The 27,245-nt window shown below is 47.0% G+C and overlaps 1 protein-coding gene across 1 annotated transcript; it reads left to right on the top strand.

Annotated features, from left to right (window-relative positions):
- ARL3 (ADP ribosylation factor like GTPase 3) lies at window positions 1-22,166 on the top strand. The gene is made up of 6 exons (XM_015632468.1): window positions 1-12; window positions 2,085-2,228; window positions 3,355-3,471; window positions 7,553-7,603; window positions 9,538-9,723; window positions 18,111-22,166. Exons 1-6 carry the CDS (start codon window positions 1-3, stop codon window positions 18,156-18,158), a joined length of 558 nt encoding a protein of 185 aa, XP_015487954.1. The 3' UTR covers window positions 18,159-22,166.
- The last annotated feature ends 5,079 nt before the right edge of the window (window positions 22,167-27,245 follow it).

The following is a 27,245-nucleotide window of genomic DNA, read 5'->3' as shown; positions in this document are numbered from 1 at the left end:
ATGGGCCTGTGGGTGAGAGCCAGCTGTGAGCATCTGGCCCTCAGGGCCCAGCACGTGGTGTTACAGGCCTGTACACTTCAACTAAAAGCTGTTTAGGGATTTACTGTGCCTGTGCCTGTATTGAGCAGGCATGGCACCCTCTACCAAGCAAAGCCCATTTCTAATTTGATGTAACACACGTGCCACACTAATTCACAGCTCTTGAGCAGGGTCTGGATTCACAGTTTTTTACCTGCCTATCACCTATGAAATATATGAAATAGGTGATACTTTGAGCCTGCTTATTGGGCAGTAAGACTGCAGTTTTGCTGTTGCATGCACAAGCTCTGAATTTCTGAACCTCAGCTTTCCACAGTGCTTTTTAAAGCACAGCAACAGTGGCAATCCTTCAGCTTTCTACAGATACCTTTCAAACCCGGTTTTACTAAGTTCCTTCTCCCTGTTTCTTACATGTTGCACATGCATTTTCAGCTGTAGCTGGTAATTTAACAGAAACCAAATAAATTACTCTGAAATTGCAAATGCTTACAGGGGTGGATCAGATGTCACATGCATTTGAATCTCTGAGCATTACTAAAAGCTTTAGCATCACGACCTGTAGTGCCGAGTTCTTTCCAAAGCACTCCCACCTGGGAGCAGTGAGGTGAGCAGTCGGAAGCAGCATTTGCTGAATGGCTGAGGTTGGGAGTGGGCAGAAGGACACTGCTGGAGAAGGGGGATGTGTTGCAGATGTGACAGTTGTACTGCAATGTGCAGCTCTTTATCTTGAGGACAAGTTTCTGGTTGCTGTGATCTGGAGCAGATCAGGAGCAACCTTCAATGCTCAAATAGTCCTTGGCTCTCAGCAGGAATATTTAGAGGGTTTAGTTCCTCATAGCAACAAAGCACTTCAAGGCATTCAACTGATTACACCCTTGCAGGTCGACAAGAGGCATTGTCTCCATTTTGCTATTGGGAGAACAAAAGGGCTTGAAATATGGGCCCCATGGGCTCAGTTTTCTGCTGATATTTGAACTTCTTCCTGTCTCTTGGTCTTGGTGGGCTTCAACAAGGGAATTGTATGAGAGAGATGGAACAGAAATACCGCGGGCTGTAGGTGTATTTCTTTCATGGATTTTCTCAGGCAAATGAGTAGCAAGAGCACCTGTGTCCGCAGGCAGGGTGTCAGTGTGGTGTGTGTTGCTTCGGCTCTGAGGAGGGGTCCCTGGCATGCAGGGACTGCTGAGCAGCATGGCAGCATGCCCAAAGACACCCAGGAATTCCTGGTGTCACAGCCTGCTCCTGTGCTCTTGGCTGCAACTGTTACTTGCCAGGATCCAGGATATTTTTCCAGCCATTTTAGTGAGGTGCTGATCTCTGACTGGTGGCACTGACAAAAGCTTGGGTGTGCTGCTGTAAGGTGCACGGTTGTAAATGAGCTGACCTGCATATTCTGTTTCCTAATCCTGAGTGATACTGTCAGCTCAGAGAGCTGAGCCTGGCTAATGACTGGAATCCACTGTGCTTTTCTTAGTGAGGATGTGTGGTGATCTGAGATAGTTGTTAAGTGCTACATCCTGAGAATCAGAACTGCACGTGCCCCATGGGTTCAGCTTGTTTTTGAGAGATAAATGGGGTTTGAGATGACCAGGGAGTTACTATGAGAAGAACCAATGTCAGGTACATTGTAACCTGCAGTTACCTAGGAGGCAGATCAAATTAATGGGGTTTTTCCTCTGATAAAAGTAATGAAGAGCTTGCAAGGACTTGGTCTGCAGCTTCTGCACATGGTATACATAGGCACTGTCTCCCTGGCACAGGGAATGCCAAACAGCTGTGTGACAAGAGCAGTGCAGTCAACAGGGCACCCCACTGCGTGACATTTTTTGCGCTGTCTGAGACCTTGTTGATACTCTGAGACAGAAGCAAATAGGGTCAAAGGGAGGAGTAGGAAACAAAATGGGAATAGGGACTGCAGAAAGGTAGTATTCAGGGTGTCTTGGGACCCACCATCAGACAATCCATTTCAAGGGAGGAGGACATGACATTGGGGGGCAAGAGTTGGGGTGGGGAAATAACAGCTATGGTCTTTCTTCTGCATTTAGGGTTTACTGTCAATCCTGCGCAAACTAAAAAGCACCCCAGACCAGGAGGTGAGAATTCTCCTCTTGGGACTGGATAATGCAGGCAAGACCACACTCCTGAAACAGCTGGCATCAGAGGACATCAGCCACATCACCCCAACACAGGTGAGGAAGGCCTTTCCTTCTTGAGGCAGTTACTGTGGTCCCACCTGCAATGTTACATAAAGCCCTAATGATTCATCAGAGTCTTTCAGTAAAAGGGAAAACAACTGGAGCCTGGTGCACCATTAAGTTTGTGTCTTTTCTGCCTAAGAGGAGGCTTCCTGAAGGAGCCAGAGAGCTTCAGGCCAGATCGGTCAGGTAGTACAAAAGTGGATGAGTGCTGTGGGGTTCTGCAAAAGGCTTTTGAGTCATGCTAGGGTTGCATGTTTGAGACTTTGTTCCTGTTGTCCTTGTCAAACAGGAGACATGTAGAGTGGATGCTGCAGCACTGGACAAACCCTTGTCTCTTTGCATCTTTCACCCAGCCAGCTCCAAGGGTTCTACCAGTGCTCCTCCCTAATGTCTCTCCTGCCCTTTTGTTGAACTTTAAGGGGTTGGAGGAGAGGGATAGCTCCCATGAGAAGCACTGCAGCATTGCTCCAGAGGAGGTTGCTAGAGAGCTATGGGAGATGCTTCCCCCCACCCTGTAGCTGCCTCCCAAACCTCCCAGCCCTGGCACCCTCATTCCAAGCCTTGGTCCCCTGGGTGGTGTGGCAGCACGTTGCCAGCCCACGCCACATCCTGTTTTTCTACTTGAATGCACTTTCAGTTGGTGCTCTAATTGATGAAATGGACCCTTCAGACGTGCAGCTGTTGCTCTTTTAAGCCCAGCATTAGCTGTGTCGTGTCGAATTGAGCTGAGACCTCTGGCTTCATATTAGTTGTGACTGTCTACTCAGCTTTCACAAGCTCAATCCTGCTTCTCACAGTGCCCTTGTTTTCTCCTTATCTGAAGCTCTCCCACCTCTTCCTGCACCCACCCTGCTGAGCCCTCTCAGGGCACTAACTGCATCATATGTCTCCATAGCCATGACAGCATCAACCCTTGACCCAAGAATACTGACAAACTGATGGTTTAGCAGCTGCTTTTGCTGGTGCCTCTCCCACAGCTGATCCATCTTTGTGGCTGCCCAGCCCATCTCACTGCATGTTGCAGGCATGGAATATATAAAGTGATAATGTCTGGCTATGAACATGCTCCAGTCGTTCAGGTTTATGCTCTATGTGGCTTTGTTTTTGCTCTTTCCAGGGCTTCAACATCAAAAGTGTACAGTCTCAAGGCTTCAAACTGAACGTATGGGACATAGGCGGACAGAGGAAGATCAGACCATACTGGAGGAACTATTTTGAAAACACTGATATCCTTGTGAGTATTGGCTGCAGCTGAATGCTGTGTTCATGCAATGGCTTTCCAAGGTCTTAGCCAGAAATTCAGAAACAAGTAATGTAATGTCCCAACCCTCAGCAACACCATTGCCATTGTAACAGGAGTTATTCTGAGCTAAATGGCAAGATTGCTTGAGTGCAGTAAGAAAAATACAGTTATGTTTGCAGAAATCATTCGGTTGCATGTTTTTACTTTCACAGGATGGTGCTGTTTATAGCCAGTTCCTTTCCTCTCATCTTAGTCTCTTTCAAATGAAAGAACATTAATAACGTGTACTTTACCCATCTATAGCTCCTTTCACTGTAGACTCTGGAGGCCTGTTGTGGGCATTAGTGACTTAAGCATCATGTGTAGAGGTAGGTCAGTATGGTGGCCTTGTTTTATAGGTGGGGAAACTGAGGTGTAAGAATTAGATGTTCTGTCTGGCATCAGATAGGAAGGCTTCTGATGAAGGGACACAGAGAGACCCCTTGTCTTTACTTTTGCTCCTTTAATCATAAGACTGTCTTTTAATGGTTTTGATAACTTAGCTATAATTACCTTACAATTAGCTACAGATGACCACAATTATATTTACAATGCAGGACCTTTGTTTTTCCATGCCAGAGCACATTGCCCTGGGACCCTCCAGGTGCCATCTTGGCTAGTTTCAAAGATCACCTCTAGCATGCAACCACATATGCCAGGATGAAGGCAAACTGCAGGCCTCTCTCTGCCCCAAGCAATATTGCCTGTGGGAACCGAAAAAAAGCCAAGGTCTGCAGGCTCCCATGGGAAAGTGGGAAGTTCTCTCAGAAAGACACCATTCCTCCCTCCTGTCACACACATACTCAGTAATGTGTCAGGAGCTTCAGTGCACTTGAACAGAAAGATCAGTGCAACTAGTAATAGGACTCTCTTCACCAAGGCTCGTGTCCAGTTGCTGAAAGGCCTGGCTGTGCCTGCAGGCTTAGAAAACATTGTCTAAATGAAGCTGTTATTTACATGTGACTGATAACCCCCCCTGATACTCTCTTTTGCCAATCTTCATTTTTGAGCCTTAATTTGGAATCTAAAGTTTGAGGACAGCCACCGCTGAATAAAACTGGTTGACTGCTTTTGTAAAGCAAGCTGTGAGATTTTCCATGGGCTAAGATCTGTGTTTGAGAAATGAGCAGGACACACACTGTGCTCCTCTGTGGCTGTTGAGGACAGAGACATGGTGTGGCTGTGAGGTAACTGTGCCCACTGAGCCCAGGCTCTGGTGCTGTGTGTGGTGGGGAGGCAGTAAGTGTGCAGATCAAGGTCAGCCCTGCAAAGCAGCAGCATTGGGATCTCTGCCTGCTGTGGCAGGTGCTCAAGCTGCAGAGGCTGTGCAACCACAAAACAATATCTGGAAGACTCTGCTGGCAAAGACAATGAGCTACACCAGCCTGTGGGCTTCCACCCTTCCCAGTGTGTGCTGCATGGGAGGTGCAGAAATAAAGATGAACTTGAAGCCTGAAGAAGATGAAAGCAGTTGTTTTCCCTGCCCCTCTCTCACCCCAGTTAAAGCAATGTACAGAGAAACCCCTTCTTTTCATAAGAGTGAGAAAATGGGTGGATAGAAGCAGAATCAGTATGGGGGAAGCAGCAATGTGAATTCAGAGAAATAGCTGGTGCACAGATGGACTTGAGTTCCTGTACCTGCACGTCATGCTGACACCCAGGTCCAAACTGGGAGGTATTGGTGGGGAATATTGGTGTGTTGGGGCAGTGCTTTTCTATTTCCATACGCACAAAATCTGGGATCATGTGTATGCTGATGGTTCGCTCTGTCTTTTGCCAGTCCTCACCTCTGTTTTAAACAGCAATTTTACCCTCTGACAAACCTGGTGCAGATTGTGCATTTATAAATTGAGCCAACTTATCCCTCAAGCTATTTCTTCATCTAGTTCCACCACTTGCAATTTCTGCCCAACCCATTTACTCCCGGTTGTGTTTTGGCTTGTTTCTCAAAGGAGGTACCCAGCTTTACAGGAATTTCTTTCTCAAATTTCCATTCTCTAACATGGTGTTCAAATTGGCAAACTATGTTACCAACCACCACAGCCAAAAACAGCCTCTTGTGTGGCCTTGGCCATAAAAGAAAGTTGGACATGAGACACACTACAGTTCCCAGGACCCCCTGTTTCTCTCTTCTAAACTGTATTGCATAAAACAGAAAGGACCCTCTAAAGAGTACTAAAAAGCAGGAAGTAATTACAAATTCAAATCCATGCAGGTGCCTTTGAATGAGAGCTTGGTCTTGCATCACACACCTGTGATATTTGGAAGCTTAACGCAGGCAAATAAGGTGTGGATATCTGGCTGATTGCATATTCAGACAGGCACCTGCAGCTATTTGGCACTGTGCTTGCTGGTTTGGAAGTAGGCACTCGGCACATACTTTACTTTCTCTGTGCTGTGCTTTTGTGGCTTTTGCCCCAAGCACTGTTGTCTCTAGTTCTCCTCTTGCAAAACAACTCCCTAGTGAGGAGTGAGCGGTGCAGGAGAAAGCCTGGCTGGATTGGACCCAGAGCTATTCCTTCCCAGTTAGAGAAGCACCATAATATGGAAGGTGCCGCCTTTCAGTTCACAAGCAGCACTCGATCATTGCGTCCATGTGTTGTGGACTTCCCCAGGAATGCCATGAGGGAGGACAGACGACAGTCCACTCCCACCCCAGAACACAACTGCCAGCCCTGCAGCTTCTTCATTTCATTTGGTCCTACCCTAGATGGGATGCATAGGGGTGGATGCTTGTTAGGGGCCGTGAGGACGTGTGTAGCTGATGCAATATTGGTGCACGTGCTTGGGATCCCATTACAGGGAGAGGCCCGTGTGTCCCGCCATGCCCACGGGCTGGTCCCCAGCACGTGGCAGCGGATGCATGCTCTGCTGACACATCCCCACGCAGCTGCGTCCAGCCCTGCCGCGTGTCCCCCAGCCTCTGTCAGTGCACATCAGCCCCCAAGTGATCTGCAGAGCGGCTGGGGGTTGCTGGGTTACCTCCTCAGGCCTTGCATACAGATTCTCTTGCTGTGTGTTTGGTCCCATTTCAAACAAATGCTGCTCATTAAGGGAGTGCCTATAGTTTAATAGATATTGGTGCTAGAGACCTTCCCTCCCCCTACTATTTGGTTGAAATTATGGAGTCTTATGCTGAGACTGCCTGCAAGGATGCCATTTATCTTGATGGCGGGATGCTGTGCTCATCTATTCCCTGAAAACCAGGCTGACACTTGCTCCCTGAAAGCCACCAAAGAGCATGCAGATGACATGCTAGCAGCTTCAATCACTACTGATGGGGTATGGCAGTGACTGGAAGCAAAATGCTCAGTGTTTGTCACCAGTCCTGTCCCTGTCTGCTGTCCCAGCATCCTTCTTCAAAAACCTTCACGTATCAAGCAATGAAAAAGGGATACCAGTCTATTCTTGCCTGCATGTTGTACTGAGGTTCCTCATTTTTTTAGATGGCAACTGAAGTCTTGCAGGCTGAATCCAGCCCTCATACCAAACCACTCTCTCCAGGAGGCTGCATCTGATGGAGATGAACTCACTGTCTCCAACACATTCCAACATATGTCACCTGACTGCCATTGTGTGCCTTGGTGGCTTATTGAGGAAGTGATGCTAGAGGGCAGCACGGCATAGTCACACCAGGCCAGTGTTTGTACACTTTGCTGGGGTGAAAGGCCGTGCTTGGCTCCTCAGGTTTTGCCCTCCTTTAGCTTGTAACAATAAGTTTGAAACAATACCAGCAGTCTCCTGGTTCTTTTCAGATAATATATGCTGTGGAGATGGTGACAGCATCCCTCCCCAGTACTGCTGCCAGCTCCTTTCTGATTCTACCCACATGGTTGTCCACTCCCCTGGCATTAAAAGAGGTGGCTCCTCTCTTTTCAGAGCATCGTGAAGTTTTGTCAATATTTGCTGCAAATAATAGCAAGGATATTTGTGCCCAAAAGCATAATTAGTAGGTTCAACTCACATAAGCACATGCTACTGTGGAAGAGTGTCTTCTGGGAAGAGTAACTTTTCCTGTCATTTCTTTTTTCAGATCTATGTCATTGACAGTGCAGATAGGAAGAGGTTTGAAGAAACAGGTCAGGTAAGTTACTTATGCCCAGCTTCCTTTGAAGTAACTCAGTGTTTCTGAGTGCCCCTTGCTCACAAAAGTTAGGAAGAGGATTTTGTTGTTTATGAAGGAAATTTGCATTTCAAGAGACTTGCCTTTCAACATCAATACAGATTATTTTGGTAGATGTGAAACAAGGAAAATAGGTAGCCTAATTCCGTTTAAATAGAACAGTGTTCATTAAAGTTATACAATACTAGCAAATGGAGCCTAATACTGAAAGCACAAACTTCTCTAAGTCCTTTAAACCTTGCCAAACCAAGACCCTGAGGTATCCTATTTTCTTATTTACAAAGCTGAAATGGAAATCATATTGACTTGATTGTCTTTTGGATGTAATTGGAAAAAAGCTAAGAACTTCCTAACTAATACTGGCCAGAAAATAAGATTTCCGTTTTGCAAAGTTCTGATGTTTTGTAACATTTTTTTGTTTTAGGCTGGAACAAAAATAGGACTTTTAAACTTTTGTTGTGTAAAATTCAGAAAGTGACAGTGTCCCAAAATAGCTAGCAATAGATTTACCCCACAGAAATGGGAGATGTAGATTAAAGCCTTCTGTTCTGCCTGTTTTGAAGGAGACACTTGATCTTTTGCCTCTCAAGTCTCATGGACACACCACAACAGCAGAACTGTTGGCTGTTCTAGGGGTGGGAGAATCTTTCCCCTGCTGGAGCTATTTCCTTTTATATCAGTAATTAAATATTCATTGGGCAAAAAAGATGGAAAGGAAGCAGAAGCCTAGATTACTTGCCTGAGTCAGGCGGAGCCAGCCTAGACCCCTCCTCATATTTCCACAAACACTTTTGGTTTCAATAAATCAGCTGTGTCAGATGAAAGACCTATTTGGTTGAAAAATTCCCAGCCAGTTCTGTTTATAACTCCATCCTCTCATCCTGGCTTCCAAACCAAACATTGCTCTTGAGGGGGTGGAGTTGTATTTCCACTGCAGTTTAGCATTTTCCCAACTGCACTTGTTTATTCCAGAAGGTTCTATTCAGTAGGTAAAAGATGTTAGAACATTATCTGAGAGCATGAGACCTTTCCAGCTAAATATGGAGACCACAAAAATCTCCTATACTCATCTGTCTGCAATGCCAGCAGTCCCTACAGGTTCATGTTCTGCTGAGTTTGTCATATGTTCCCATAGGGAAGTGACTTGAGACTGAGTGCCAGTTTCACATGAGACCATTGCACAACCTAGACATGAAGTATTTCAGCCATCATTGATCCGCCGTAGATTCAGATTTGAGCTATTCAAAAAATTGTTTTGAATGAACAAGCCCATTTTTTAAAATGCCACCAAATGTGTGCTGTGCATTTGGAGCGAAAATCCATCTATTAAGGCTGATCTACCTTATCTTCAGCTAACCAATGCCTTCAAAAGCACTTTCCTGTGGGAGGGAGATTTCTATTTTGGGGGGTGGGAGGAGGCCTCTTCTGTTTAAATTGCAGTGATTAAAACTTTGAACAACCCCTTGAAACTCATGATTAGCAAAGATATCAGGGCCAATGTCAACGGTTGCTCAGGTACAGATGTCAGTCAGGCAATAACTTAAGACAGATTGCTCATACTGCCAATTTACATGGTTTTTTGCTGTTTCATCAGTTTTGGTCTCCTGGGATCAGAGACTGGTAAAACACAGAGTTGTAGCCTTTAAGGCAACTGCTAATTTCAGACCAAAATGAAGATTTTTCTAACCTGTAATTGGAAGAAATTTTGAACCTTGGGCAGAGATGATTGTATACATTTTTGCTCTCGTATAATAAGATCTAGGTTTCACTGGAACACTCTTCTAGCATTTGCCCTAAATATATTTCTAATTAAAGACAAGCACTGGTGGTTGAAGGTTTTCTTCCCTTCCCTCTCACCCTCTTCCCCCCACCCCACTCCCTTGTAAATGATACAGGAGCTGGCTGAGCTTTTGGATGAAGAAAAGCTTAGTGGAGTCCCCGTGCTCATATTCGCTAACAAGCAGGATTTGCTGACGGCTGCCCCTGCTTCGGAGATTGCCGAGGGACTGAACCTACACACAATCCGGGACAGAGTCTGGCAGATCCAGTCTTGTTCAGCTCTTTCAGGAGAGGGAGTACAGGTGAGGCTCTGCAGAAGGCTTGCTGTGCCAGCAGGCCATCTGTAACAGATTGTTGATCTGCAGGGTGGGGCTGGACTGGCTGCCTCACCGATGAGGGTCAGCACATCCAAAGCCTTGCTGTGCAAAACGGGGGGATTGTGTGTCTATGGGCCTGTGCAAAGGGAAGGGAGAGTTGTGGGCCCTTGGGATCTCTCCATCCCTAGTAAAGGGGAGAGCGATTGCCTCCCCAGCCAGGAGCCCTTAGCTAGCCCAGATGAAGACATTGATTTCTTTTAAAGAGACTGCTGTCAGGTTAATCATTCTCACAAAACAAATCGTCTTTTACTATTAACTCTTTGACTGGTATGAGTGTGCACTCTAGAAATCTGATTTACCTTTGCTGTTGATGTCATTTTTTACTAAAGCCAGGCACCAGAGAGAAAAACTGATGAATTTTTCTGATCTAGAGAAATGCAAGTGTTGCATATGAAGCAATGACCACTTCTAATGTCAGCATGTAGGGGCCTGCACCGTGTCCCTATGCTGAACTGTAATAGTTGTGTCTGGGTCTCCTGTGCTGTAGTCAGTTCCTGCGGTATAGTAGCTCTTTGTAATGTAAATGGGACCTAGGTTTGTTTATTTCACTCTTAGGCTTTCCTGAATTAATGGAGTATTTGCAGAGCTAAAAATCTGAGTACTCCCTTCACTGATATTTAAAGAAACAGAATGGTGGAGACATTTATCTTCACTGCAGTTTCAGTAAAATCTTATTTGCAGATGCTACAGAGCAGTTCGGGATAGTCAAGCCGAGTGTGAAGAGTCACAGAAACAGCCCTCCATGCTGAGTGGGCAGTAAAATGGCAGATGAAATTCTGTGTTGACAAGTGCAAAATAATGCACATGAGAAACAACAATCCTAATTATACACATACGATGATGGACTCAAAATTAGCTGCCATTACTCAGAAGCAGATCCTTGGGAACAGAGCTCGTCAAAGGCCAGAGAGGAAAATTCAAGTGCTAGACAATTAGAAGAAAGCAAGAAACGTCTTTTCTAGCAGGTTGAAGTCATTGTGAGCCCATACCTTGAACACGACCTCAATTTCTGTCTCTGCCACATTTAAAAAGGTTTTAGTAGTAATAGAAGAATAATAAAGTCCCACAAAAAATTAGGTAGAAGGGTCTTCAGAAGATCTTTAGACCAACTTAATGTTTAAAGCAGGGATAGCTGTGAGTCTAGAGGAGGTTGCTGAGTGTCTTGTCCAGTCAAGTTATAAGTATCTTTAGGCATGTAAATTCCACATCCTTTCTAGGTCACCTCTTCTAGGCTCTTAACTACCCTAACCAGAAAAAAATATGGTCCATATATTTGCTTAGAATTAGGAGAGATTTGAGGATCCTCTGTCAGGAATGATCAGCAGCACAGAGTGGCATCTGTATGCAGGGATAATAAATAAATTAGGACTCACAGTTTGGAAGAGAGAGGACAGAGAGTGGGAATATCTTCAGGATTTAGAAAATAAGGTATAAAAATGTCAGACTGTATGCTATTTTTACATTGCTAGAGGAGGAGTGTTCCTAATGAAATAACCAGAAAACGGTTTAAAATAAATAAAAATAAGTGCTTCTTTGCAAGTTGCATAATTAAATTCTGGATCTCGTTTGCACAGAATGTTGGGGAGACCAAAGGTATAAGGAAAAAAAAGGTATCAGAAAAATGCTTACATGGATTTATAAAGAAGGGACGTGCAGGCAATCACTGACCACTAAGATCTGGAGACAGCTTTTGACTGAGGAACAGCTTGGGCCATGAACTGGGAGGGCAGAACAGAGTAAGGCAGAGTAAGGCAGATCCCGTTCCAACATGATTTTTCCCCTAGCATCCAGGAAGAGGATGTTGGCCTAGATGAACTGTTAGTCTCACCCAGTATAGCAGTCCTGATTTAAAATTCTCAACCTGATTTTTAGACCTCAGTGTAGTAGGTGGTATTCTGTAAAGGGCCTTTAGTTAGCTAAACTACAAATTCAGCTGTTTTGTAGCCAGTGTTGTGAACAGCTTGGCTCTCATCTTGCTCTGAAGTTTACCGTCCAAAGAAATCTGACCAGGAAAACGAGGCTGCAGTTGACATGGTTTCAGGCAAACATAGATCACCTTCCTCCCCTCTTCAGGCCCTTCTCTAGGTTATGGAAGTCCACGGGAGCTCTCCAGCTGCAAAGAGGCAGTAAAGAGACAGATGAAATTCAGAGATGTGTGTTGGATGTGGAAGAAGTGTCACTTTCTGTTCCTGAGCTTTGAAATGTACTTCCTTCTCAGGCAGATTTGTAGGCTCTCCGGAATGGGCTGAGCACTTCTCCATTGACAGCACCTTCTTACTGTGCCTCCTCCCTGAAGCACAGCACATCCCTAATCATCCAGTGGTGCAAAATACTCAGCCCAATACCCTCTGCCAGGGAAATGAAATCTGCTTCTGCATTCACTTCTAGAAAATAGAAGACCAGAACTAAACAGAAGTATTTGCAGGCCTATGTATTTTGTTCATCATGCTTATCTAGGCAAATTAGTTTAGATGCAGGCCAGATAACATCCCACTTCATTGCCCTAAATACTGCAGCTTATTCCATAAATGATTATTGCAGAAAAGTCAGGAAGTCACAAACTCTCTATAGTTTATAGAAGAAGAGCCCTTACATTTCTCTTCAGTCATAACTTAAGCCCTGTCAAATCAGACAGCAAGAATGTCAAGCACTCCCTTTCCTTGCAAATTGAACAAAATGTCTGGGGAGATGGCTTTTAAACTAAACCCATATCAGCCTAGGAAGAGATGGTGTCTCAGTCTTGGGACGTTAAGGAGAGGTCAAACTTCAGGAGACTCAAAGAACTTGTTTAAAGATTGAGATGAGGAAATATGTTTTTGAGGATTGGGGTACACCAGGGCCACAGGTACCAGAGGCTCAGAACAGGAGCTCTCCATGTGTGGTTAAATCTCAGGTCACCACTTTAAGGACTTCTTTGAGAAATGACAATGAGTGGCAGCAAAATAAATGGAGGTAGGGAAGCATCGGGTGTGCAGAATGAAAGCCAAGGAGTGAGCATGCCAACCATCACAGGTGATGGAATGTATTAGCTGGGGTAGAACTGGAGACATTGCTGATGGATTTTGCAAGGAAGAGTGGTGGCATATCTTGTACTGAGCACATGAAGGAACAGAGTTCATATGGGAAGATGTTTGTGATAGCTTGAAAGAAGAGCAACAAGCAAAGATAAATAATGCCAATACATGAAGGAGAAATACTTTGAAGGTCATTTAATTAGTTTAGCAGCTAGCACCATTGTGTATAGAACTGGGTAGTTAAGACTGGGGATTTCAAGGTTAATGAGATTAGATTATGGTTAATAGAATGATATAAATTTAGAGAATTTAACTATTATTTGAAATGGGTTATTTAATAAAACTGTTAATTAAGGGGGGGAATCCATATAGTCATCTTCTCTTTTAAAATTAACCATTAGGGATTCTGGAAAAGGGGCCTAACAGTGCCCTGAGCAGGCTCAAAAGAGAGGTGACTGGGTTAACTGGAAACTCCATGTAGTGTCTCTGGATGCCAGCTGGCAGCCCCTGTTATGCCAGCTGAAGACTTCATTACCTCCTGACTATAACTGTGGGCAGCACTTGTCTTGTTAATCAGACTTCATGGTGCCATCGAGGCTTTTTCAAGCAAAATGTCTGCTTGGGTCTGATCTTATCCTCAGCCCCAGTTAAAAAGCAGGAAAGCCTTTTCTCCTGGCTGCAGCCATCTGGGCTCTGCTTTTGGAACAGTGTCCTGACCAGCCTACACTGAGACCCTGGCACAGGGTACAGCAAGTGAGGGAGGCGATTACTGATGACAGCAGAGGAACATAAGGGAACTGTTGCCTCACAGTGACTCTCTGGTGCCACGTAGGCTCTCTTGGTGTTGTATTTGTGACCAGATCTCAAATTGTAGCCCTTGGTGTGCAAAAGCTTTGTACATACCACCCTGGCCAGCCCCCTTTTTTTTCCGCCTCCTCTCTTGCTGAGGTGTTATTTAGGGACTAGGGTGTGATATTAAATAGGACTCGAGGTTTGGGACCAATATGTGCTCTGCAGCTTGTTTCTTGTCTGAAACAAGATTCTCCAATCAAGGCAGCAGTTCAGCCTGCCCCGAGGAACTGTCCTCCAGAATGATGATGCAGTGTATTGTGTCCAGAGTCTCCCAAACATAATGACCCTCTAGAGACCATTAAAAGCCAGTGAAACTGAGAGTAGCCACTAAACTTTTCCAATTTATGCCAGAGCCCATCTGGCCCAAAGGACTGTGGGAAGGGCTGAGCATCTGTCTCCTCCCTGGCTGTTTCTACCCAGTTGAGAATGAAGCCCAAGACCTAAGTCTTGTCTATGCTGCAATTTAACACTTTCATAAGGGCATGATTCAGAGCAGGACCATCCCTGGCAATGTGGTATCTGCAGAGCTTAGAACAGAACAGGCTGGATGGGGATCTTCCACATCTTAACAAGGTTCTGGAGGTATTTGTAAATCTAACTTAAAACCAGTTTTGATGACTGCAGCTCTCTTGGGGCAGGCAGAGCCTGTGCATGTTGAGGAAAAGTAACCATGTTTCCAGATTACAGGGCACTGTCTTCTGGTTTTTAAGTAGGGTAAGGAGGGAGTCTACAGCACTGCATCAGGGATACAAGGTCCCAGAGGACAAGAAAATAAGCTTTCACCCACGCAAAAAACAATGGATAATGTATTGGCAGGAGCCTGTAAAAGCCAGCCTGTATGATCACTGGAGGTGCAAGGAAATGACAGATAATGAAGGCACAGTCCTGGCTGTGCAGAGGGAGAAGAAAGTGACAGTTAAAATAACGCATACCAAAAATGCTAGAGATTGAGAATTTTGCACTTGCCTGACCCAATTTGTTATGGCAGACAGAGGATTACATGAAAGGATTAAGCTTTTCTGTCCTTAAGGTCACATTAGGGGTCACAAGTTTGTGGCCTTGCCTGATCCCAGGCTTGCAGGGGAGCAGAAATCGCGAGGCTTTTTATGGGGTGGAAGGGACTTGTTCACCGTGTTTGAAGTCAGATTACTTCACTCCCATAGCCGCAAAGCTGATAATGCAGAGAATAAGCAAGCAGTGGGCTAATCTTAAACAGGACTTTTTATTTCTCCCAGGGAAGGCTCTACCAGTACTTTCCCAAAGGGCGTTGGAGTACAACTCCCTTGGCACAATAGCAGATGGGACTGCAGCAAGGCGGGGTTCTGTGAGCAGCATTTCTCTGCAAGGAGCGTTATCCTCTTCCCTGGGGTTCTCTCTCTTTGCTTTGGTAAAGTTTACTAGCTGCTTGTTAAGGAGCTAAGAGAGGCAAAGCTGAAAGATCTGAAATCTTTCCCTGGCTAAGTTTTCCCAGGGTTGACTTGAGGCTGGAATACTAATATTGTATCCGCCTCGATCCTCAGAGTACCTGCCAATGTCTCTGTGTCTCAACAAAGCAGCACAAGGACATCTATCAAAATCTAAATGTTACTGTAGGGATTATACTTTCTTCCCAGAACCATCTTTTAAACATGCAGATATAGGGACAGAATGTGCAGGGACAAAGGATGACAACAGTTGACTCCTTGAGGACCTGACTCTTTCAAGCACTGTTTCCTCCTTCCCATGTGCCTTTCCCATAGCAGCTCTTTGTGTTTCTAGCAGCTTCTCTGGATTTCTCTATTTTACCAATGCTCTGTCCTGCTTCACACTGTAGGTAGAAAAACTACAAACGTACCTTTTAGGTTTTTTTTTGCTTTCCGTTGCATTTGGTATTCTCCAAAGCATTTGGGGACAATGCAGAACAACCTCCCCCGCCCTCAAAAAAAAAAAAAAAAAAAAAAAGTTGTACCAGAAGCTCTTGATATAGCTGAGGAAGGCATCTCACATACACCTTTCTGATACAGCTGAACGTGTTAATTTTCCCTTGATCACTGTCATGCAGGGGGATATTTACAATTAAACGTGATTTTTCCTGTCAATTAATTCATGCTAGAAGAGAGTTTTTAAAATCTATTCCTGCTTTAAAAGTTTGGTGACCTACTTACGTATTTCAAGCGTGTTTGGAGTTCACCTTTCCTCTTGCATTTTGCTATGTCATTCTTTTGCCCTCGTTAAATGCTTCATGCAGTCAGGCTCCCAGCCATGGTAAATCCCATCATAAACTCTGCTTTATGACCCTCGCTGTGCTGGTGTTGCAGTGGTCTGCCTTTCCCCTTGCCGAGTTCCCCAATGGCAGCAGGCAGAGTTTTAATCACTGTGAATTCAGGTTGTGGTCAGATTAGGTAGAAGATAAGGATGCGTGTTTGTTGTTTTGCAGTGATGTATTGTTTCTGGGATTACTGTGCTGAATAGCAGAGGGTGTCAGCTGATATTTATTACTTTAAGCTGTCTCAGCTGTTCTGGTTCAGCAAATAAACCTACATTCAAAATGAATGAGGAGCTCTGCTTGCCTTGTATGCCATGATGTGTGCAAATGTGATTATTGCTTCCGAGGCAGGGGAAGCTGAAATCATTGTGGGAGCATTTTTATTTATTTATTTATTTATTTTTACTCTTTGCAGGCAATCATGCAGATTTCTAAAGCACACAATCAAGTCAAAGGCTTGACTCCTCTCCTTCTAGCCCCATTGTTAAGCCCTGGCATTCCTCATGCTGGGAATCACTCGCTCCCTCTCTCTCTAAAGTGATAAGCTTTAAACCATGCTATTGATTGCTTAAGGCATTACATGTTTTACACCTAGGTTATCAGTGTTATTGAAAGGGGAAGACACAAAGCTACCGGGCCTTAAAATGAATCTACTGCTCATCTTTTCCCATTTGCTCTGAGGATTTCAGACAATTTGTTTTACACTGATGTCTGTTGGGGAGATAAATAAATGAAACTGGAGACACCAACCCTCCCCAAGGTTAGAGTTAGAAGTGTTATTAGTGTAGGGCCTCATGTGTACCCCAGCACAAACTGGGCTCACTTATTCTTTATTTAACACAGCAGCAAGGGCTGATTTCAAAAGTTGCTGCTCCCCTTCAGATAAGAAGTGTCACATAGCGCAGTTATCAAGGTGAATTGGTATTTTCAAGTGAGAACCTCTCTGCTTCTGATTAAGCCCTGAGGACTCCCTCTCTTCTCTCTTAACTCTTTAGCTCCCCTGTGACATGGCCACCACCTTTGTGGCTGAGGGAGAACATAGAGACATGGCAGTGAGTGTCAGCTCAGCCGAAAGGCCTGCCATACTCTGCCTTGGGCTACCTGTCCTTGGAGAAGTTGAGGTCCTTGGCAGCCTTTTGTGGGGCTATCAGTGATGATTGCCCAAAAGCTCTGACCTTTCTTAGGGTCTAACTGAGGTTGTTGTAATGATACAAAAATGACCATTGAACACAATACAGTGAAATCCCTCCACCCTAAACTCTGAGGTGACATTTGCCTAACTTCCAAACATAAAGATGTGCTGCCCTCCCTCTCTTTCCCAAAACCCTACCTTTTGCCTTCCACCTCCCTGTCTGCAGAGATACCTTGTAGGTAGGATAGAGGTAAGGGATTTGACGAGACACAAATATGAGGAGCATCTTGTGCTCCATTGTGCATCTCTCCTAACGGGTAAGTGACAGGAGCAGATGAAGTGTTGCTTTGGCTTTCAATAGCATTTCCCATTCTGGGATCTCAGCAATAAATTCACAAATTAGGTATTCACAGCACAAGTGTTGCTGTCCTGCTTGCACTGGCCAGAGAAGGCACCCACACATTTTTACAAGAGTATATCAGTCTCTTAAAACATGACCACTTAGCTTCTCACTAAACCTGTGGGATCCTGAGGGGCCCATTTTCTGTGGGGGCCCTGAGGAACAGGACCAGGGTCCAGGTCTGGTTATTGCAGTGACTTTCATGGATCTGGATTTCAAGGCTTGCAGATGAGCAGAAAATTAGAGCTGTTTTCTTAACAGGGGGCTGACTGTATAGCAAACAGTCCCCTAAAATCCAGTCTCAAAGATAAGATGACTTGCCCGAGGTTACACAAATCATCTGTAGCTGAACCTGGAACTGAGCCTTCATCTGCCACTGACGTACCTTGACTGCAAAGTGATCCTTCCTCGAAGGACCTACACATAGCAACGTGATGAGATGATGATACGTTTTTATGGTCAGATGAAAGATTTAATAACCTCTGTGTGACAACATCTACCAAGCAAGGAAGCACTTATTTTTTGAACCCACATTGGTTTATGGGGACAGAAGGGCAGGCAGGGGGTCCATAAGAAGGCAGAACACGGTGCTTGCTGAATGGTGGTGGGGTGGGCTTGGGGGATTCATCCTCCTGTCACTTGACTAACATTACCTTTCTCTGTCTGAAGGACGGCATGAACTGGGTGTGCAAAAATGTCAGTGCTAAGAAGAAGTAAAGCGTTCTGAGCTGCATGGAAATGGAGGAGCGGTGGGAGCAGAATTCTAGCCTGAAAACACTAATTTGCTGCTTTCTGACCAAATGTTTTTCCATCTGTGCACAGCTACAGCTGTTAAAAGAAAAAAAAAAAAAAAGAGAGAGAAAAGGGAGCAACATCGGTTTAAACCTACTGCTGGATTTGGAACTTGACCTGCTCTTTACTATGATTTTTTTATCCGAATAAAGGAATTACATATTTCCTCCCTATGCATAAATAGTATTAAATGTCTGATTAGCAAGCAAGTTTGTAAGCAGAAGCAAGACTGATTCAGTGTGGAGCAGAGGGAGTGGTGAGTTACTGTAGTGGCTTAGATGCATAGGAGCTGCCCTAATACGCGCGGTTGCTGAGGACACGCTCGGGCGTCAGTCACAGCTTCCCCTCAGTGACAGATAAAATGCAGTTGTGTTACCAATTGTGGGTAGTTTCTTAAAATAAAGCTGCTAAGGAGTCATTTGTGTAACAAGGGTAGAAGACTTCCACATATTCCTATAGCCATAAAAGAGGAGTTTGATCATAACGAGGCACTGTTGCATTGCGACACTGCTGTAGAAGGGAGAGAAGGGTTATATGTGTATAATTGAAGCTCTTTACAGTTGGAATAATGCAGGATGAGCGTGCCTAGGGCTTTTCTCGCAGCTGAAGGAGAATTTAGCCCAGCATTTCACCTTGAGCCAGCAAAAACGTTGTTACTCCGTTCAATAAGTTCCATATGTGAGATTAGTCTTGATGTTGAACAATCCCTGTTGATTTTCCCTTGATGTTAAGGCAACTCTGCAGGAAAATGCAATTAAGTCCATGATTACTTTCTAGAATGAGATATCAGGTCCCAGGTTTCTTTCTCTGAAATGTGCAAAATGTATTCTCCTACCCCACCACCTCAGCACGCCTTGCTGGTGCTTCCAGGGACGTGGGGGACTGTCCCAAGGCAGGCTTCCTGTCCAAGGCCTGAGGTCCCCCAGCCTGATGCCAGCTGTGGGTTGCCCAGGTGGAGGGTGAGGATCCTGGTGAATAGCAAATGGGAAGTGCTCTGTAAAATGAGCATTCATTCTTCCCTGGGCGGCTTCCCTTTAAAAGAACACCGTTGCTGAAATAGGAAAGAGAATGTGATTTCCACCTCCTCCTCCCCAATTCAAATCTATCCCCAGTCTGACAAGGGAGCAGGAGTGATTAGCACGCCAAAGTAGCCATGTCCTGCATGAAGCGAGCTTGGTGACTCCTGGGCCAGTTTCTAATGCACAGATGGTAAAATAATCCCATTGCCCTGCTTGCCAGCTTTGTTTGCTGCCTGCCTGCGAAAGGCCAGAGCATGACTGGGGACTGTATTACCCCTTCCACCTCCTGGAGACGGACAGTCGCGCAGGATGGGGAAAGCTGCATGAACTAAAGCATGTGGCTTTACCACGCGTCAGCGAGTTGACTCACGGACCCAGGCAGACGGCTGACAGCCCTGGAGCTCTCAGCTCTTTTTTCCTCCCTTCCCCTGGACATCTCCACCTCACGGCACAAACATCTGCACTGTACATGAAGCAGCCCCTGGCCGCCTACGTGTTACAGCTTGGCATATTAAAGTCATCTGGGGCTCATTCCAGGTCCCCCCATACATCAGGATGTACAGTAGCAGTTCGGGGATGATCTGTGTGTAGTTCAGCTGTCTTTGCTGTGGCTGGGGGCACAGGGACAGCTGGGACAGCAACTGCTTTAGCAATCCAAGTTTAATCTGCCTGCGTCCGTGAGTCAGCACCCTCCTAGTGCATCTGTCTCCAGCAGGGAGGGAGGACACGCATGCCGGAGTAGCAGAGCCTTGCTTTAAAAACCAGACGACTGGGGAGCGGGGTGGGGGGGTAGAGCGGGCTCAAGTGAGCTGTTAAGCAATCGTTAATGACACAAAGTGACACAGCTCCGGCTTTGCATGGATTGAGTAAGGAGTCATAAGATGAGATGTTCATTTAAATGCAGCTCGCTCGGTAACTCCCCAGCTGCGCAGGCTTATCAGGAACGCTGCAAATTTGAGCGTGGCATGCTCTTGGGTCAGTCCAAGGAGGAGAAATTCATCCCAGGATCACCTTTTCCTTACAAATAATGCATTTGCCTGATGCAAGCAATGTAAAGAATTGCAGCCCTTTCCTGTGGGCAGGCTTGTGCTGGCTGAGTGGCAGAGCTTTGTGACAGATAGTCCCCAAGCTCTGGATTTGCCCACATTGCTCATTGCTTACTGGATGCAGGGGGGAAATGCTTGGGTTATCTCTCCTCTGGCCCAGGCAGGGCAGGGCAATGCACCCTTCGGGGCTCAGGCATTGATCTTTCACACTTGCAAGGGACTTGAGTTGGTACTTTCCCGCTCCCTACTCTTTTAGCAGTGGCAGACTTAGTCTGTGACACCCTACCAGTGCCCACAGTTGGCTTCCTGGGGCTGAAAAGCATCCAGGAGGGTAATGTGGTTTTTTTAAGTCTCACATTGGTTAAACTTGGAAATGCATGTAAAATAAATATGTAGTAATTTTCCTATCATTTTATTTGGGAAGGAGAAATTGCCTTATTGAACTCAGAAACATTTGCTGGCTCATTCGTTATGTTTGCTTGTAGCCCCACGTATCGGTTGTGCGCATCTGTACCTGCCAGAGCGTCACCTGTAACCCAGTAGTTAATTTGGTTTTCCTGTGCCAGGTCGTAAGAGAGAAAAACCGTGACAGAGTGAGCTGTGCTGGGAGGACGGAGGCGGGGGGTTAAAATGACCATGTCTTAGTATATCATCCTGCAGTGGTGGCTGTAAATGTTCATTGTATTGTAAACGTTTCTCTGTGCAACCTGGTGAAAATGTGTAAGGATTTGAAGTTCTGTTCACTTGCTGCTCCTTATCTGAATGTATTTACATCTGCTATGGCCTCTGTAGGGCTCTCTGCCCTGGGCAGCACCTGGCTAAAAACCACCTGGGCAACTGTGTGGGGCCAGCCAGAAACGCCTGCCACCCATCAATGCAGCCCCTGCCCCTCTGCCAGCCCTTCAGCCCTGCTCTGCTTTATGGCAGTGGCACACACAGGGCTCTGTCCTTCCAGCGCTGTCAGCTTCACCCTCCTTTAAAGTGAGGCTGGGGGAACCTAGCGTCTCATTGGTATGGGTGGAGCTCTGCCACTTGTCCCATCAATTCCTGGATTTTTAAAGCCAGAAGGGACCGTTGTGTTCCTCTTTCCTGACCTCCCGCATAACACAGCCCGTTAAACCCCACCCTGCCGTGGTGACTCACGGCTGAACCAGAGCCCCTCTGGTAGGAAGAAACCCAGCCATGATTTAAAGGCTCCGAGTGATGGACAGACCTCGGGATGTTTGTCACAGGGGTTAATTCCCATCCCGTGCTTCACTTTCACATCATTAAATCTGGTTTTACCTTTGCAGTAGATGAAAGAAACCTCTCCTGCTCCTGGCCCTGGAGAGGAGAGGTGCTGGAGAAGTGAAATTCTCCAAGGGCATGTCAGAAAACCTGAGTTCAAGCCCCTGCTTTGGCCATGAGTGTAGGGTGTGGGGACTCATGTCCTCCCCCAGCTGTGGTGGCCGTGTCCTCCACCGCAGCTTTGCTGGAGAATGTCTCTCCTGCCCTTGGAGAATGCTTGCCAAAGCCTCTTGCAACCTTCTCTCATTTTCCCCACTACCTATAATGTTTCTTGCACATTAATGACTTTTTTCTCTGTCAAAACTATAACTGGTCACCAGACTCTTTTTATTGAAGTGTACTGGGATGGAACCAGCCCACTTCAACATGCTCACTCTTCTCCAAAAGCAAAAGGCAGCGGCTGTTGCATTCCCTGGGCCAGCCAGGTCCACGCAAGCTCTTTCTTTTATATTCCCTTTTTGTATTTCACCAAAAAGGGTTATTTGCAATATCTGCTCATGTTGTTACTCAGTGTATAATTTAGATGTCTTTGTCAAAACAAAACAAAAAAATAAATAAATTAAAATTTAGTAGAAAGACAACTGGTGTTTGGGGGTGATTTTTCTTCTTCAGCAGGTTCATCTTCTGACAGGATTGTCTCTTCCCAAGGAGCCCTCAGTCAGGCCACAAAGCTGCTCTTCTGTTGCTCCTGTAACCCGACCAGAAATGGTTGCTGGTACTAGAAGTGATCAAAACTGTTGAAGAAGTCTTTTTCCTTTGGATTTTCACTATTCCAAAGCTATCAGAGAAGTCAGCCAGCGAGAAAGGGAAACTCTGGGAGGATCTTCTTTTTTCAAAAATCGTGTTGTAGGTTAAAAAAAGCATGTCATGAAACACGTTCTCCACTGACCTGGCAGGAAAAGGGAAGGGGAAAAAGGAAAGCAGCAAACTATTTAGGTTTGGTTCAGTGAAATGGGGTTTGGAGGGAGGGAAGCAAATCTCTTGCTTTCCAACTAATCTGACTCATTACTGTTCCTGCTACACCCAGATGGGCCAAAAAGCGAGAAACTATTAGAGCTCTTTAAAGCATCAGCTCCCTCCCTGCACAGTCAGGATGCCTGGAAGGCTGTCAGAGCCACTGGAAAAAAAAACATTATAGATGGTCACACTTAATTTCTTTTCTCTCTTTTTTTTTTTTTTTTTTTTTTTTTTTTTTTTTTTTTTTTTTTTTTAAGGCACACTTTATACTCAGTCCTGGTATTTTTTCAGCAAAGTAGGAAATACTTTTTCATCTTGTTTGCCTAATGGATTGGATGTGAAAAATATTTCTCTGGCAAGTGAACACCCTGAGAGTTGTTTGACTTGTCACAACGTTATGTATCGGCCCCTGCGGCCCCCCGCCCCCGAAGCCGCTGCGCTTCCCCTCTCCTGTTGCTGTTTACGGTGGGACACGGTAATTTATGGGGAGGCTGCGTGTGACCTTGCATGCGTCTGCTCGAGCGAACCGCGGGTCCCTTCCCCGCACAAGCCCCGCTTTACATCCACATGATGAATTTAGTGCTCCCGAAAGGACAAGGAACCGAGCGGATTGGGCGTGGGGACGAGAAAAAAAAAAAAAGAAAATAATAATCTGCAGCCTGCAGGAGAAAAAAACACTGCGATTTTTGTTCCTCTTTGACCAGTATTTCCCTGTTTATGGCCTCGCACCCCCGGACGCCTGCCTTTATCAGAGCAGAGAAGTGGTCTGTGGCCGCAGAGCCGGATATTTCAGCCTCCGCGTTCTCGCCGCGTTGGCATCCCCCGGCCCGGCCCTGCTCTGCTCTGCTGGGACACGTCGGAGCGGGGCAGCTGGACCCATGGCCACGGCCGTGCTCCAGCCCACCCACCCGGGCACCCACCCAGGCGCTGGCTGAAGCTTTTTTCATTTTATTTTGTTTTGTTTAAGTGGAAACAAGGTCGCACCGCGGCCTCGTGATTGGCTCCTGCCGAAATGGCTGCTTCGGGCTCAGTTGGCTGAATTTGGGCTTGTTGGATTTTTTATTGCAATCTGTTCACTTATTTCCCTTCCCAGCACCGATTGGAAGCAAAACTCTTGTAAAGCTGCGGTCAGGCTGTGGCTGTGCTGGGGGACGCTGTCAAAGGCTTGCTGGAAACAGCATGGGGTTGGGGGGTGCCCCCTCTGCATTTCCTATGTAACTGTCTGACCGAGATGAATATCTGTATCATTTTTAATGGGAGAAATAAAAATCACATTCAGAAGAGCAAGGGTTGGAAGGAGCCCCTCTGCTTGAAGTGTGCCCTGAGCTGCAGCCCTCACAACCCCAAGTAAATTACCCTAGGAGGAAGGGGGCTGGCAGGTGGGTTAGGCCCCAAGTCTGAGCTGCATTAGGAGCTGGCAGGAACGCCCTGCAAGTAAATCACCTGGATGAGAGATATTTTTAAATAGAAGTTGTCCTTGCCGATTTGCTTTGCAACATTTATGCTACCAATGGGAGCCACAGCCTGCAAGCTTTAATGCTTCTCTCTCTGACAGGAGCTTGGGGTGCCAAGGGGGACACTGTTGGGGACAGCAGGTCCCCCCTGCCGAGAGCATCACTGTGGGCTGGGACACTGAGCTGTCCCCAGCCTGCGACAGCTGGGTCCCAACTGACCAGACAAAACCCAACGTCTTGGGGTGGCTGAGGAAGCTGTCCTGCCCCAGCTCCTTCACCCTCCCTGATATCAGACAGAAGGATTTATATGTATTTTGGGTTAATTTTTATAGCTGGCACCTGTGAGGCAGAGCCAGGAAGGGATAAGCAAAGGGGCCTTACTGTGGGAAGCTGGGTCAGTGGTGTGGGAATGGAGAGCTGGTCTGGGGAATGGGGAAACAGGCGTGGCAACGTCTCTGCACCTGGGGACAGTGCTTGGGTCTGGGACTGGGCAGAGAGCTGGGCCTGGCTGGCGGCTGCTTTTGGAGCTGGGGCAGGAGCCGCAGCTCTCACAGCCCGGGGGGGTTGGGAGGGGCCCTGAATTGGGTGCATTCAGCGCGGCACAGCTGGTGTGGGCTGCGGGGCGGGGGGGCCGCAGTTGCTCCTGACACTTTTGCCTCTGAATGTGATGATAAACTCCCTTTCCCGATTAGCGCTGATCCCTCTGCCTCCAAAACAGTTGGCCCTAATGAACATACGGCCCAACAGCTGTAAGCGGTTATACATATGCATGGATATATATATTTATCCCCCCCCAGCCCATCCATATATACTGGAGATCACAGCTGTTGCTATTCTTCCTTGCAATGCAGATCAGACGCTCTCTCTCTTTGGAGTCTTACTTGACCTATTTTGCAGGCGCAAGATTTTTTGTGATGATGATTTCCCCAGTTGGTGCTTTTGATTCTGCCTGAAACATCTTGATTGAAGGCAAACAATGGCAGCTCCGGCAGCCGGCAGCGCCCCGCACCCACGCGCCGCCCCGGCCCCGCCAGCCGCCACGCGCCGGGGGGGCCCCGGGATGGCTCCGGCCCACTGAGCGTGCTGGCTGGTCCATCCCGACCTGGCTCTTCTAATGCCACTTCCCTGTGCCCACGGGACATGGCTCTGCCACCTGGCCCACCGCCTAGGCCATCCAACATGGACCTCGAGGCTTGTGCTGGTGTCCCCACCCTCTGCCCAGCTGTCCCCTGCTCTGCCTTGAGCCTCTTCCCACCAGCTGGGAACCACTCCACCACCCCAAAATCTTGCAAATCAGGTGGTGATGCCCCTTGGGGTCCCAGGGGTGTCTTAGCTGTATGACTGGAGGGGGAGATGGTGCCAGAGCTGGCAGGGATGTCAAAACCCTAGTGGCTGCAGTGCGGCATCCCATGGGTGAATGGACACCTTTGAAGTGCATTCTCCAGTTACCCCCAGCCTCTGCTTGCTGCTTTACACAAACTTTGGGGCTGCAAGGGAGCCTCCCCTGTCCCTACAGCCCTCCACATGCACACAGGCTGCCCCAAAGAAAGGCCCCAAAGCCACCACATCCTGGCAAGGAAAAGCGGCCATCCGGGCGCACACAAAGCCGTTTCTTGTTTGGCATTTTTGTTTGAAGTGTGTCCTTCATCTGGGTTTCTACAGCAACTGGGAAGTTCCTATCCTGGCCCAGCTGGAGGGAGTGAAGCAGCCAGGGGAATGGAACAGGAGGGCAGGAGGCAAGGATTGAGGGCAGGAAGGGAAGAAGCAAAAAATACATTTTTTTGGAAAACATGCAGTGGGGCTGCATTTGCCACCTCCATCTTGAGCCCAGGGCTGCTGCAGCTGGGACAGGATTCCAACCCTGTCTGTGTCCCTCTGTCTTCAGAGGCAGTGCAGCCAGCTGGGGCCAAATCAGGGGGTGTAAAACACCAGCTGTTAAGGTCCCTTCAGGTAAGGAGTAGTCTGCTGTGTCCCACCCTGGCTGGCCCTGGCATGACTGCATCCTCTGACCCCCTGTGCCTGCCTGGATTCAAATGAGTGAATTACCTTAGAAACACACTTTTCTTAAAAGAAAGCAAGAAAACCCAATGAAACATCAGTGGTTCATCTTAGGCAGTGAGTCTCTTCATTTATTCATTATGAGATAATACCCAAATCTGGCTAATTAATATTCCTGCATATTTTCCAAGGGCTGATGAGGTATCTTAAACATCTCGTGGAGATGGGCTTTCATATTTATAAGGTCGATGTGCAAACTTAAATTGACACTGTCTAAATATACCCTCATGTTTAAGCATGGGGCTTTCACTCCCAAGGCGCCGAGGGCATTCCCGGGGTGCACACCCTGGCTGGAAGCAGGACCTGGGGCTCAGTACATGGGAAAGCTGCCCAAAAAGGCTCCTGCGAGGCAGGGTGTGATGTTGTGTGGTCCATCTTTCCACAAAGATGTGGGATTGCTGTTTGCTTTGGTAACGGGAACAGAGCGCAACAGGCACTGAGCCAGTGGTGGTTGTGGGGTCAAGGGTGTTTTGGGGTGAAGGGTCAGTGTGGGCACCCACACGGCCGGACGTACCAGGGGTACCAGGGCAGAGCCTGCAGCTTCCTGCTGAAACCCTTTTCCAAGGTTAAAAATAGGACTTGGTTGCAAACTGAAAGCCTGGTTTGCATTCGACCTCATTATGTTGATTGCTTATTTACATGTATGCAAATGGAGGAAGAGGCAGTGGCTCTTCCACTTGGGGACCCCTTGCTACAGGAGGGCCTGAACCCCACTGGGTAAATCCCTGCTGAGGGCTGGGCCATGGCGCTGTGCCCCCTTCTGAGGATCACCCTGAAAGTGAAGCATCAGCCCCTCTTGCTGTGCTGATCCCAGGGCTGAGCCACAGCCCCGTGCACTGAGCGCGGTGGCCGGTGGCACGATGCTTACAGCAGCCATTGCCTCTCCCCTCACCCTGCTCCACCAGATGTGCGTGTCCAGCTCCAGCTGTTCCCCATCAGCCTCCCCCGTGCAGCACCGCCAGCCCTGGGATCCTTTTTCCACCAGGCCCCACGTCCTTCATCAGACACCAATTTGGTCTGGCCCAGCTGCTCATTTTTCTTTCCGCCGTGTGACATGTTTTCACCTGGCTCCTAATCCGTCTCTTTCCATTCACAACTCGAGCTGTTTATGGATGTGCCTCTGCTCCCCCTGTTCTCTCCACCCCCTGGACAGAGCCATCCATCAATAAAGCCCCGCTGTGCACCCCAGCA

The sequence above is a fragment of the Parus major genome, chromosome 6, assembly GCF_001522545.3.
Source record: "Parus major isolate Abel chromosome 6, Parus_major1.1, whole genome shotgun sequence".
Lineage (NCBI taxonomy): Eukaryota > Metazoa > Chordata > Aves > Passeriformes > Paridae > Parus > Parus major.
Note: the sequence above shows the minus strand (reverse complement) of the source record. Positions and strands in the feature narration are given on the sequence as shown.

Bases quoted from the DNA above. Each gene is read 5' to 3' on its own strand.
- ARL3 (XM_015632468.1), top strand. The intron at 2,229-3,354 runs GTGAGGAAGGCC...TGCTCTTTCCAG, and splicing joins GCCACATCACCCCAACACAG to GGCTTCAACATCAAAAGTGT. The intron at 9,724-18,110 runs GTGAGGCTCTGC...CTCTGTCTGAAG, and splicing joins TTTCAGGAGAGGGAGTACAG to GACGGCATGAACTGGGTGTG.